This window comes from Monodon monoceros, unplaced genomic scaffold (assembly GCF_005190385.1).
Source record: "Monodon monoceros isolate NGI ecotype Baffin Bay Population unplaced genomic scaffold, NGI_Narwhal_1 Super_Scaffold_10, whole genome shotgun sequence".
Lineage (NCBI taxonomy): Eukaryota > Metazoa > Chordata > Mammalia > Artiodactyla > Monodontidae > Monodon > Monodon monoceros.
This window is the reverse complement of record NW_021703766.1, coordinates 19,659,776-19,673,119: the sequence shown is the minus strand read 5'-3', so window position 1 is coordinate 19,673,119 and position 13,344 is coordinate 19,659,776. Positions and strand designations below refer to the sequence as shown.

At 56.0% G+C, this 13,344-nt stretch overlaps 1 protein-coding gene across 1 annotated transcript; it reads left to right on the top strand.

The window, feature by feature from the left end:
- The first annotated feature begins 2,569 nt into the window (after positions 1–2,569).
- Positions 2,570–10,100, top strand: LOC114902913 (protein BEAN1-like). The gene is made up of 4 exons (XM_029235651.1): positions 2,570–2,576; positions 3,590–3,850; positions 8,524–8,674; positions 9,685–10,100. Exons 1-4 carry the CDS (start codon positions 2,570–2,572, stop codon positions 10,025–10,027), a joined length of 762 nt encoding a protein of 253 aa, XP_029091484.1. The 3' UTR covers positions 10,028–10,100.
- Positions 10,101–13,344: the final 3,244 nt, after the last annotated feature.

The following is a 13,344-nucleotide window of genomic DNA, read 5'->3' as shown; positions in this document are numbered from 1 at the left end:
TACCCTTAAGATAGAAGACAGTCTATTGATTTGACCTTCATGGCGGGGCCCTGCCAGCCCTTCAAAACTCAGCAATGTTCTTTCAGCTGATGATATACCTTCACCCTGAATAAGACGTAGGTCATGGCCTACTTTGACTACATGTTAAGGTGGCCCAGAAAAAGCAAAGCACCGTTTTAGGGAGAGAAAAATTTTACTTTAGCAAGATCCCAGAAACATGAGCGCCAGTGCACAGTGCCTGGTAGCCACAGAGTAGCATCTTGGCTAACAGCATGGGGCTTTGGCTGCCCACTGACCCGGGTCCCTCTGTGGGCTGAGTGACATTGGACAAATAACCTGTCTGAAGCCCAGTTTCTCCACCTGTTAATTGGAGATCCCATCATGGACCATCATAAGAATTAAATAACACAGTGCATGAAAAGTACCAAGCATGGTGAATGACACACAGTAGGTGTCCAGGAGATGATAGCTACTCATGCTGTATGCGGAGGGAGGGCCGCATCTCAGGGATGACCTAGTATCTTGAGGTACAATTTCCTCTTGATCATCAGCACCTTTGTAGAAGCTGCTTGGGAAGAAAGTCTAGGATAGGGGCAAAGCTTGCCTTACCCTCCGTCCTTTCCACAGCTGGTGCAGGGGGAGAGCAAGGCAGAGCGGTGGGAAAGGGGGCTAGCATCATGTTGTTTCTCTGCGGTCATTTTTATCTCGTTGATGAAGTGGACCCTGAATTTGGAAATTCGAAGTTTCCCTCATAATTTAAAGCAGCACCTACCTCCACCGGTCGCAGGGACTGGAAGATTAACTTCCCCCTGGCCATGCAGGCGGACGCCTGCACCAACTGGCTCCATCTGCAGGCATGGGTGTTGCCATCTCCACACCTGGCTGGTGATGAGCCTGGCACTGCCACGAGAGCGAGGTTCTCATTTGCTGCTGAAGCAGGGAGAGGGAGAGGCGTCTTCAGGGTGACCCCATGGGACTGGCACCTCCGCAGCAGTTTCTGCGTGCTGAGCAGGGCAGGCATGCCCACACAAATCCAACCCTAGGTTCTCATTCTGGGCACCTCCAGCCTTGCCATGGCCAGCTTTCTGGTAGCACATCTGCCTTGGACCGTGGGGTGACCAGTACATCCCAAACCATCGCAGCAGCTGGAACAGACCGAACAGGACAGTTGAGAGCAGTGTGGACCCCATACACTCCTACCGTCCCCAAGGAGGGCTGCTGTCTCTGACATTCCTAAGCCCTGCCATTGGCTTCAAAGGTGAGAGGAAGAGGGTGACATCGGTTGGATGGCCAGCTGGCTTGTACTTTATCAGAGAGAATACGGTAGCAGAATGACCACTGGCTCAGCTCTAGTCCAAGCCAAAGCCTGGTCATTCGCTCGGGAGTGAAAGCACAGCAGACTAGATGAGTGGTGGCCAAAAGCTTGTCCCCTGACCAGGGTAACCACTGTGTGAAGTACTATGTTGAAAAGGATGCTGCGGCTGCCTCCTGGGCCAAACAGGAAGAGAATGATGATCAGTTAGCCATATACTGGCTATATATGATTGTGGTGGGTTACTTAATACCTTTGAGCCTCAGTATTCTCACCTATAAAATGGGGAGAACATAGCTTCAGGGATGAAGTGAGCTCTCAGCACAGAACCTACACATAGTGGGGGCTCTCAAAACAGTGGTCTGTGTTTGGCCCTCAAAGAATCCCAGAAATCTGCTTACCCTGGCATTTTCATATTAGAGGGTCAGGAAGCACGCATACTCAGCCAAAGCCCAAGGGAAGCTCCCTCTCCCCAGTGAAGGCACCTGCAGGGGAGCAGCTTCCAATGAACTTCAGCGAGCAAAGGCTTGGCTCTCAGGCTAGGATGACATTCTGGTCCAGGCAGTAGGGCCTCGAGGCCAGCCCCTCCTAATGAAGGTCAGTAGGCTGCAAGAGCCACCAGCATGGGCCAGAACTGCTGGCAGGGCATGTTCATAGCTCAGGCAAAGGCCCCAAGTTCATGCTTCACCTACCTGTCCCTGACATGGGCTGAGTGTGGGAGAGGCTTTTGGAGATGGTGCTGGGAAGGGATGGGAAGGTACAGGAGGCCACAGTTGAGTTTCTACCTTCTGATTTGCATAAGTCCATGCCCTCACCTGGGAACAAAGCCCTCCTACAACTACCCAGGGAGGTAACCATCCACACTCCACTTGATTACCACTCAAGACAGAGACCTCATTCCCCGGAGGCAGCTCAGGGCCTCCCTGCCACTTCCCCATCTGGTCTCAAGGCTGCAGCCACTCACTCAGTACGTGGCTTGGGCACCTTTGGTGAGCCCAGGCCCAGTGCTGAGCTTGAGGACACAGAAAGCGATCAAACACAAGCCCTAGAAACCGTGCATAATCATATGTGACAAATGCAGAACAGGGACTGGGACACAGGCTCTGGGAGGAGACAGGGGGACCACTTTCAGAACAGGGCCCAGGAAAGCTTACCCCTGACCCTGTGGCTTGTTGAGTATCTGAAGCTGGCTCCCTATGGCTGTCCAGAGATGGGACCTGCACCCTCAGGAAGGGCTCATGCCTGGGGCAGGGGACAATGGAGAGTGAGCTCGGGACTTTGAAGCTTGGGCCTGAGCTCTCACTTGGCTCAACCACAGAGTGACTGAGTGACCATGGGCTGGAGCCGAGCATCAGTCCACACATCTATAAAAGGGGAAAACCACATCCCTGCCCAGCTGAGTGGGAGGGAATTAAGGGGCAGTCACGGATGCTCCCTAACGTGGTGCTGGCTCTCCCTGAGCGAGGCAGCAAGTGCCCATGGATGGTCCTGGCTGATTCCAACCCTTCCCTGGGACCCCAGCCCCCAGGGCTCTATCATCTTATCTTATGGGAGGACAAAGCCATCATGGGCCCCAGAAGCTTCCTTTAGTAGGGTTCTCAGGGACCCACCATACCACACCCCTTCCTAGAAGCCCCTTCCCACCTCTCTGCACCTTTACCCTTGTTCTTCCCCTGCCTGGAATACCTCCTAGCTTCACCTCCTCTGGGAAGCCTTCCCTGATCTGATCCAACCCACTGTCATGTCTGGGTCAGTTACTGCTCTTAACCCCAGGCCTGCCTGATTTCCCTGGAGTCCCCTCGGTAGGTTTCGCCCCGAGGCAGGAGGCCAGTGTTGGAGGCCAGCACATCTGGTCCTCATACTCTGACCCCTGTGTATCCCCCATCCCTTCCCAAGTCTTTGGTAAAGTCATGCTGACCTTCCAACCTCATGTCTTGGTGGAATAGAGTCCTTGTCTAGCACTGAGTCAGGTTCAGTGGGTTCAAGCCTCAGCTCTGCCGCTAATTTGCTGTGTGACCTTGAGCAAGTCCACTGCCCTCTCTGAGCTTCCTTTTTCCTTTCTGTGAGTTGGTTGAGCTCCTAGGCCAGAGGCTTCAGAGGAGAGGCGAGAGGAGGTCAGCCCTCACTAGCAGAGGCTCCTGCGGGGAGGAGGGGAGCAGCGCCTGAATATCCTCATTTAGGGATGAATAACTCACAGGGCAGCAGGGAGGGAGGAGGAAGGTGTGGGGCAGGGTCCGTGCCCCGGCTCAGCGTCCTCTCTCTCTCTGTCCACGGTAGCTCGATACAACCGCACCAGCTACTTCTACCCAACGTTCTCAGAGAGCTCAGAGCACAGCCATCTGCTCGTGTCTCCTGTGCTGGTGGCAAGCGCAGTCATAGGCGTGGTCGTCATCCTCTCCTGCATCACCATTGTCGTGGGCAGCATCCGCAGGGACAGGCAAGCCCGGCTCCAGCGGCACCGCCACCGCCATCGCCGCCACCACCACCACCACCATCGCCGCCGCCGCCGCCGCCGCCGAGAGTACGAGCACGGCTACGGTGAGCTGCCGCCCACCCCGGGCCCTGGGACCCCTGTAGCCCAGGAGGCATCAGGGAGGTGGCAGCTCTGCCATGGGTGGCGCAGGGTGGTCAGAGGAGGCATCCTCGAGGTCATAAGTAATCAGGAAGAGCTCAGAGGCACTCACCATGTCTCAGGGGCATAAGAAGCCCAGTTGTCTGCCAAGGGTGAGGCTGAAGGTCAAAGGGAGGGTGTGGTGCTCCCTCCCCAGCCCTGGCCACTGTGAGACCAGGCCTGCCTGTTCCTACCCTTGTATCACCAGCCTGACCCCCCGGAGAGTACAGGGCTCCTGCTCAGAGCAGGCCCACCCCCAACCAGGAGCCCAGGTACCACCCTCGACCTCCCGCCACCGCAGGACGGCCAGCACGCCCACCTCACATAACTGGACCCGTGCTCTCCACTCCTGCCCCTCCCCAGGCACCTCTTCCATGCTGCTTTCTGCCTCTGCACCTTTGCATATGCTCTTCCCCGTGCCCAGAATGCCATTCCCCATACTTCCCCACCTGACAAAAGCCTACTTGTCCTTCCAGACCTGGCTCAAATACCACCTCCTTTTGCAAGTTTCTCTGGCCCCTCCTCAACCACCCCCCAGGCAGGGTTGAACCCCATTCCCTGTACTTCCTTAGCATCATACCCACACTCCCAGCAGTACCCCGACATAGGATGGCTGTGCTGCACCAGTGAAAGCAGGAGCTGCATGTAGCTCTCCGAGAGTTGAGCTCACAGCCCAGAACAGGACCTGGCCCAGAAGAAGTACTCCGCAGGCAAGGGAAGGAACCACTTCATTTCATCCTCACAGCAAGATCTGTGTTAGCCCATTTTAAAGACTGGGAAGCTGGAGGGACTTGTTGAATGGCCTGAGTGCCCCCGAGCCTGCGCCTCGTACTTAGACCCTAGGAGAGATGCCCACAGGGGTTCCCTACATTAAGGTTGAGGGGTCAACCTTGGCCTTGAGGAGACAGATGGACCTAGGGGCAGGCTAGTCCATCCTGAGTCTGTGGTGGAGCCACAGGGCCTGTGCCACATGAGCAAGGCCCTGTCCCTGACATCAGAGCAGGTGGGGTGACAGCAGGCCACAGCCAGGCCAAGTCTGGGGTCAAACCTTTGCTTACCCAGCCCCCGCTCCGATGACTCACAGCAGCCCTGCAGCCCTGTTACCGTGGAGACCCCTCTGTGGGGCTCCCGCCTCTCTGCCCACTTCTATTCTCAGCTCTGGCTTTGGCACCTCCTTGGGGCCTCAGCAGGGAGCCTGGAGGTGCTGATGCCCCTACACCACCTTCTAGCCTTCAGGGGGTGCACAGGGGCTGCAAGGAGCCTTGGAAAGAAGCCAGGGAAGAGGGGACCTGAAAGCAGCAGAGCACCAACAAACACCACCCTACTGGCCCTGGGGACCCTCTGTCCTTCAGATGCCCTCCCCCGGCTCTAGTGACTCAGCCCCTCCCGGGCTCCCTCCCACCGCTCTGGCCGCTCCTTCTCAGACTTCCTGGTGGATTCCTATTCTCTGAGGAGAGGAATATTAAGGTCCCTCAGAGCCCAACCCTGGGCCCTGGGTCCCCTCTCTCTGTACCCACCCCATCTGTACCCATGTCCATCTCATCCACCTGACAGCTCCAGGCACCACCCACCACCCTCACCCAGACGTCCCCGAGACACCGCGCCCTGAAGTCTCAGAGGCACCTCAGACCCAGGGGGTCCAAAACAGCCTTAATCTTCCGCTTCTTACTGCACAACCTCAGGAAAGTTGCTTAACCTCTGTGAGTCATCTGTACAATGGGTACACGGGGACCCACCCCAAAAAGTTATTGTCAGGACTAAATTAGCACAGTACCTGGCTTATGAGTAAGTGCTCAGTAAATGTTAACTATTTTCATGATCTCTCCCTACCACCCCGAGAATACCTACTCCAGGGCCACTTCACTAATGCTGCAACCTCCACACCTGCCAGCCACCGGCCTGGCACCTCCAAGGCATTCTCCACAAGACAGCCAACATGACTGAATTGTGACTCTACTCAACACTACTCAGTGGCTCCCCACTGCCCTCAGGACAAAGTTGGTCCTCCTCTGTCTGCCCACAGGGCCCTTCTGTAGGCTGGTCAGGTGCAGAGAGAGGAGCCAACGAATGTTTGAGAATGAATGAAGGAGTGAGTGAGTGAGACAGACAGAAAGACCGAGGAAGGAAGGGAGGGAGGGAGGGAGGGAGGGAGGGAGGGAGGGAGGGAGGGAGGGAGGGAGGGAGGGAGGGAGGGAAATTCTCCTTCCATAAGATGGAAATACCTTGAGCTTTAGGAGACAGATCTGGTCCCCTCCCCTTTCACTTGCCTGGGCTTTAGAGCAAGTGGCTTTATATCTGATTTGTCATCTGAGAGAAGGGAGTAGCCACTTTCCCCCTCTCACAAATTGTTGAGGGTGAATGAGATCGTGAGGCTAGAGCACAGAGGTGCTCATGGATGCAGATTCCTCCTCCCCCCTCTCCCGGGCCTGTCAAAGTTGTTAACCTCGGATTTGGGCTGAATAATGAACCGAAGTATATCTTAATTTGGGTAAATAAGGGAAGAGGGAGATTTGGGCCTCCCTGGACCATTTGGGTCTGTGCTGATGTTGAAGTCAGGAAAGGAAAGGAGATAAGAAAGGAATTTGGGGAGTTCAAATAGGGTGTGTGTGGGGGGAGGGGGTTCTTTCCAGCTGTTCCTCAGGACCTCCACCCAGCTGGATGTCTGGGATTGACCTGGGTCATCTCAGGATTGGGGTCTGGGCTAGGTGAGTGCCTCAGGGAAGCCTCAGTCTCCCTGAGACGCTCAGCCTCTGGGGGGCCCAAGAAAAGCAACCCAGGGAGAGAGGTGAACAGCAGAGTGGTTCGGCCCGGTCAGCTCTCAGACCTGCCCACCAGGAAATAGCCTTACCTTCCCGAGGTCTGGACAGCCATAGCGCCCCCCGCCACTGGCACTGCGAGTGGGGCCCTCCCCACAGCAACGCTGGCAGGGACGGGATCCCGGCACCAGAGCCCAGTGGCCTCGGTTCCACTTCTGTCCTCACGCACTTATTTCATGTTTTCCTCTCTCCTGAGTTTCTTCCCCAATTTCTTCCCAAAATTCTCATCCTTCAGCTGGTGCCCTAAAAGGAAACAAATCTCATTTCAGCTCCTTCTTACAGCATATGTTATTGGGTTCCTTTTTCCTAGTAGAAAAGTAATATGTGTTCACTGTGGAAAACCTTTAAAATACAGAAAATATAAAGAAGAAAATAAGGGTTCTGATCCTGTCCTGCAGACAGAGCCGCTGTTACTATGTTTGGAATATTTTCTTCCGAGAGCTTTCTCGAGGTCCATAGATAACCCTGGGACTCCACCAGCAGATAGAGTTTCATATCCAGATTTTTTCCATTCATTGTTGTATCGACGTGAGAAAAAGAGATTTGGGGAGTAGAAAGAGCAATCTTTGGGGTCTACAGACTATGCATGAATTCCAGCTCCACATTCTAGCAATGCGACCCTGAGCCTCTGGCTGTAGAATGGAAAGGGCAACTGCAACAGTGCTGCTGACCTCAAAGAAAGGTCATGAGCCCCACCCCAGACAGACAAGCCCCGCCCCTGATGTTACACCCTGCCCTCTGAGCCACCTGGGAGCCCGTTGGAGGTGAGGAGACCTCGTGTCTCAACCAGTTATCTTTGCAGTTCCCACTGTCCGCGCCCCCCCTCGGCCCACCCCTCTACCAGACCTGTCAGAAACTGGGAGGCGGAGGAGCTGGGACATCCAGCCACCCTCGGCCCAACTAATAATTTGCTGTGTGGCCTCCAGCAAGACACTGAGCCTCTCTGAACCCCAGCTGTAGAATGAGAAGATTGTACTCCATCGGCATTTCCTAAGCAGTGTTACTAGGTCTCAGAAAATAAGATTCCGTGGCCAAATGCTGCACAAGCACAGTTAAATGTGTTTCTCAGCTGTGGGACATTTCAGAGCCTTTGATGTACTATGTGATAAAAACAAAAACAAGAACAAAAAAAACCAGAAGAGAGTATAGTATATGTAGTCATCAGAGAAACCCCTTTTCTCCCTGGGATACCTAAAGGGACGGAGGCCTGACCTCAGAGACCGCTGTTGTCCTCATTCCCTGACACTTCCTCCCCATTTTTTGTGCCCCAGCCCTTCTCCACAGCTCAAAGCTTCCCGTTCACACTACAGTCTTCTTTCACAACTCCCCCTCTTGGCTCAAGCTGTTCTGTTCCCTCTGCCAGGCCTGCCCCTCTTCCCCTGGCTGATTTCTAGACAAGATTCAGCTCTGGAAGCCCTTCCCCCCAGGAAGCCTTCCCTGACCTCCAGCTGGGTCAGGCCCGTCTCTGCTCCCACAGCCCCAGTACAACATCTATCAAAGCTTGTGACATGTTGCCCACTACCAGGCTGTCCGCAGGACAGGCTGCTCACTACCCTGGGAGCCCCACCAGGGCAGGGCCAACTCTGCTCCCTGTGACCCCCATGCCCAGCAGGGCACTGGTGCTCACATTCTGGGGCTGTTGCTGATGGAATGAAAGCAGCCCTGGTTGGTAAGGGGCAGGATGGTGAGTTGGAGAGAACAGAATCTCAGTGGCCTCAGGCAGACATGTGAGGACCCTCCCTGGCACCAGCCTGAGGCCCAGGCTGAATGTCCGTTCCCTGCAGTGTCCGACAGGCACACGTATAGCCGCTCGAGCCACAGGACACGCTACACCTGCGGCCCTGCCGAGGACTGGCCTCCACCCTTGGACCTCAGCTCTGATGGGGACGTGGATGCCACGGTGCTCCGAGAGCTGTACCCAGATTCTCCACCAGGGTAAGGAGGCCTGAGAGGGCAGGGCTCTGGGCAAGAATTTCCAGCCCCCATGGGAAACAGCAACACCCCAGATGGCATAAAGGCAGAAAACATCTCCTCACCCTCCTGACCAAGCTGGTCCCTGTAAGGTGGGGCGTGACTCAGCAGATGTCCCTGAGAGACACTCGAAAAGGAAAAAGGAAGAAACGTTCAGCTCCTTCAGGCTGGGTGAAGAGGTGAGGTGGAAGGTCCAGGCCCCAGCCCCTTAGTTTGTGCCCCCGAAGCCCAAATCACATCCACTGGGATAGGCATTATTGTGTCCAGACTGCACTCGTGGCCAGCAGGTGGCCCTGTCCCATGGGGGGGGATTCTTCCCTGGGGAGCCTTTGAGTCCTATCCTGTCCTGCCAGCCACCCTCAGGCATAGCGCCACCAGTTTGTACATGAAAAGAGGGGTCTGGGCCTCTATCACTTCCCCACCAGGAGACCACCTGGGCCCCACAAACAGCCCCATCCTCTCCATCACCCTTTACCCTCTGCCCCCAGGGGCACTGGGAGGTAAGAACTTTGCCTACAGGTGGGTGCTTTTTCACCCTGCAACCATGGGCCCCAGGGACACCTTCCTAACCCTGGAAGGGCCACTTTGGGGTGAGTTGAGACCCAGAAGTGTCTGGCAGCCTGAGGCTGCTCCCACCAGCACCACCCACGCTCGGTGGCCAGCCTGCAGATGCTCCAGCAGCAGCGGCTACAGTTCTGAGCGATCTGAGACCCAGAATTTGGTGGCTCGCTCACTCACGTTCACACGGAACACTGGGGCTGAGTCAGGGCCAGAATCCAGGTCTCGGTGGTTCTGGGGTGCCCCTCCCCAGGGAGTAGAGGGGTTTCATCGGATTCAGTGTGACAAAGGCCTGACCTGGTCCATGCCGGGGCAGCTTGTCGCTGCGGCTAGGCCCCCGGCCCTCGGGGGCGACCCCGCCACCCACCACTGAGGCCGGCTTGCACAGGGCCCTGAGGGAGCCTCTTCTCTTGCAGTTACGAGGAGTGTGTGGGGCCGGGGGCCACTCAGCTGTACATCCCCACAGACGCCCCACCCCCCTACTCGCTGACCGACTCCTGCCCCGCGCTGGACCGCGCCCTGGATGCGGGCAGTGGCCGCAGCCCTGGCCAACACCAGCAGGCACAGAGACCGCAGGGCCAGAGTGGCTTCCGCACCATTTCCGTGGACACCCTGCCGCCTTATGAGGCCGTGTGTGGGGCCAGTCCCCCTCCATCGGGCCTGCTGCCACTGCCGGGACCAGAACCAGGGCCGAGGAGCTCCCAGGACTCGCCCACCCCAACCCGGGCCCCAGCCTCAGGCCCAGAGAGGATTATGTGAGGGACCCAGCGGCCGGTCCTGCCAGCCCCTCAGAGCTGGGCCACACCTTTCAGGCACGCAGGGACGCGCACACGCGCACACACGCACGCATGCACACACACGCACGCACGCACACACACACACACAGAAGCGCACACAGATGTGCACACATGGCACTCCCACATGTACACACAACTTGGACACACGCACACACTGATGCACCCATGTGCACACACACATGCACCCATGTGCACACACACGTCCAGACGCCCCACACGTGTGCAGACATGCACACACATAGGCCCCCCCACACACACACACACAATCCCATCTGCGAAGGTTTCATTATAAAGGAAGCTCTCCTGACCTCCCAGTCTCCTCCCCAGCCTGTCAGTGATGCCTCTGTAGCCAATGCAGGGAGAAGAGAGGTGGAGAAGGGACCAGGGCTCATCCCGCCCTCTCCACCAGCCTGTCTGCCCTGCCCGCACCAGGCAGGCTGTGCCCAAACGCTGATTCTGCCTCCAAAAACTGCTCAACCGTCCCAGGTAGCTGCCTGCCCCGACCCCACCCCAGAGCAGCTGGCCCTCCCGGCTGGCAGGACAGGCCTCAGTGAGGCTCAGCTCCGCAATGTCCCCATCTCCCAACCCCAGGGCAGAAGAGCCACAACGTCAACACCCTGCCACTTATAGGGTAAGGGACCCGGGTCTGGGGGCTCAGGCACAACCTGGAGACCCTCGCAGCCCGCCTTGCCCATCCCTCGCCCAGTGCCCTCAGTCTGGTGGTGCTAGCGGAATCATCTCCGAAGCCCCCACCCCAAGCCACGGGTGATGGGCAGGGCCCTTGGTGGGCATGCGGTGGTGGTAGTGGGTCACAGCTGTGCCCACGTCAGTCCAACCACTGCCCAGGACTGAGGGTCTTCAAAGAAGATGGAGGGCTGCCGGGTACACTTCTGAGGAGAGGAGCAGCCCCTCGCTAAGTACATGCCCAGCCGACCATTACAGCCTAAGCTTGAGTGGGCTGGAGTCAGACCCCAGAAGCAGTGCTGTGCTCCTGGGCGGTGGCGCATAGTGGGGAATTGTGAGCCAACGCATTCTGGTCCTGCCCTCCATGGTGTTTGGGGAGACGAAATGAAGGGGATGTGGGCCCCACTATGCCACTGCAAAAGCACCAGTGGCTACATTTTGGCCTTGCTGCCGGGGGTACCACGGAAGGGGATATGTGGGCCTGGTGGTAGAGACTCAGATCTTGGCCCCTGAATCCCAGCAATTTCCATCAGAGACCATGCAAGTAACAGAGCTAATTCCTGAAGACCCAGCCTGCCAGAGGGCGGCAGCCCAGCATCTGTGAAGAGCGTCCCTGCCGGCGTCACCAGCGGTAGAGAGTTCTCAAATCCACCCTACCTCCCTCCTCACCCCCTCCTTAAACAAGAGCACCTCCAACCATCCTCTCCCCCACGTTTCAATTCCTCCAACAAAGGGCTAAGACAATTTAGTAATCCCTTTCTGAAGAGGGGCGGCAAGGAAGGCAATCGTGAATTTTATTTTCTGTAGAAACAGAATTTCTTCTGGTGCAGAACTGAAAGGAATCCACCCAGAGGTTCTGTAGCATCCTGGAGCCCCTGACTCCGCCCCAGGGAGGGACCTTGTTTACAAGCAGTTCTGTCCACCTTTGTGGTGTACTGTTTTCTAGGCAAAAAATATCTGTCTATTGTACTGTATAGCCTTTAAATGCACTCCAGGGATGAGGCTCTTTTAAGAAACGAATCCTGCTTCTGCAACCCTAGAGAGTGCTGGGGGGGAGGGGGGTGGGCGCGGAAAAGATAAAAATCCCCACATGCTCATCAGTGTTTGAGGGATGGAGCTGAACAGCTTTTCTTGTTCCTGGATTAAGCGCTAAATAAGCAACAATTTATCTTTTCTGTGTTCAAAATAAATATATCAGTAACAAACGTTGCAAGAAGTAATACGATCAAGGAGCCCCTGGTGGGGCTGGCACCATCTGAAACTTGTAAGGAAGGGAAATGGTAAATAGCAGCAAACGGAAAATGTGTTACTTATCTCAAAATCAGCAGCCATTGAAGCCTTTTCATTCTCCTAGTGACACGGATATTTGCGAAGCTAGTGACTTACACGAGTTAATTTTTTTTTAACCTCTCTAAAACATGGCATCATTTCTCCAAGACTTGGCCAGTGTAACTGCCACCAAGACAGGCCATAAACTTCAGGCCATAAACTTCAAGACTCCAGGAACACCAGGGACTGCACTTTGACAGCAGTTGGCTCTCCACACCCTGATGGCTTTGACTACCAGGAAGGGGTGGGCGGGTAATTAGACTGAAATGAGTTGTTTTCTCCCCCTCTGCAGAAATTCTCTTCCTGCCTCTGCTTTCCATAAGACCTTGGCTTTGGTCGTTGATCCCTTGGGGACAGAGACCGGTTCCCTTCTTCTGTCACTATTCCCTCCCACTCGAATTCAGGCAGAGTCCACTAGCATAGTCCTAAACCCCCAAGTGCCCTAAAAGTGGGGTGCGATCCTGAAGTAAGGTACAGCCCTGTCCCACCAGCCCCACTGCAAGCCCACACTGCCACCTGCTGGCTGTCTCCCATCACTGTTCAAAGCAAATGAGTCAGCCCCTGAAACTCCCTTCTTCCACTTTCTAACCCACTGCCTGCGGACACTCATTATTGAAGACAGAACTTGTTTTGGTTCTGGGCTTGTCCTCCACCCTTGGGATGTTCCATGAGGTTTAAATCATTCAAGTACCCCATTTTCAGGAATCACTCCTGCCTCCACATCTCTCTGGCCACAGCCAGACACCTAAATGCCCCTTGCTGTGTGCAAAATAATCACCCCCCTGTCCTTCTAGACACCACTGTGTACGGCTCAGGTGCCACCTCTGTGCTCTGAGACCCCTGCTCCTGGGAATGAATGTAGCAGCCTTCATGGTGACGGTGCCCAGGCCACATGGTGCCCGTGGTGACCCCAATCAGAACCACACCACGCTGACACCCAGTTCCAACAGCAAATACACTCCGGATCCCCCTGGCCCAAGGCACTATCAAGCTCGGTGTTTTCCACCTCCTCCATCCACAACGTGCCTTGTGTCCACATACGGTGCCACATCCAAGGTCCTTGTGCACACTCCTACAAGGAGACTGGCTGCCTCCCTCTGCCAGGGGCCTGAGGGGTCAGGCCAAGGAGAGCACCCTGGGCCCCAAGGAGATGGGAAGCGAAGTCAAATTCCCAGGACGGTGGGAACGGGAGGAGGGGCAGGACCAGGCCCTGGGACAGGATGTGGACGCAAGGGGCTGATGAGGAAGTGACCCCGGGAGTACCAC

What these genes read in the sequence shown, in the direction of transcription:
- LOC114902913 (XM_029235651.1), top strand. An exon ending in AGAGTACGAGCACGGCTACG is followed by an intron (nt 3,851 to 8,523) that starts GTGAGCTGCCGC and finishes CGTTCCCTGCAG; the next exon opens with TGTCCGACAGGCACACGTAT. An exon ending in TACCCAGATTCTCCACCAGG is followed by an intron (nt 8,675 to 9,684) that starts GTAAGGAGGCCT and finishes CTTCTCTTGCAG; the next exon opens with TTACGAGGAGTGTGTGGGGC.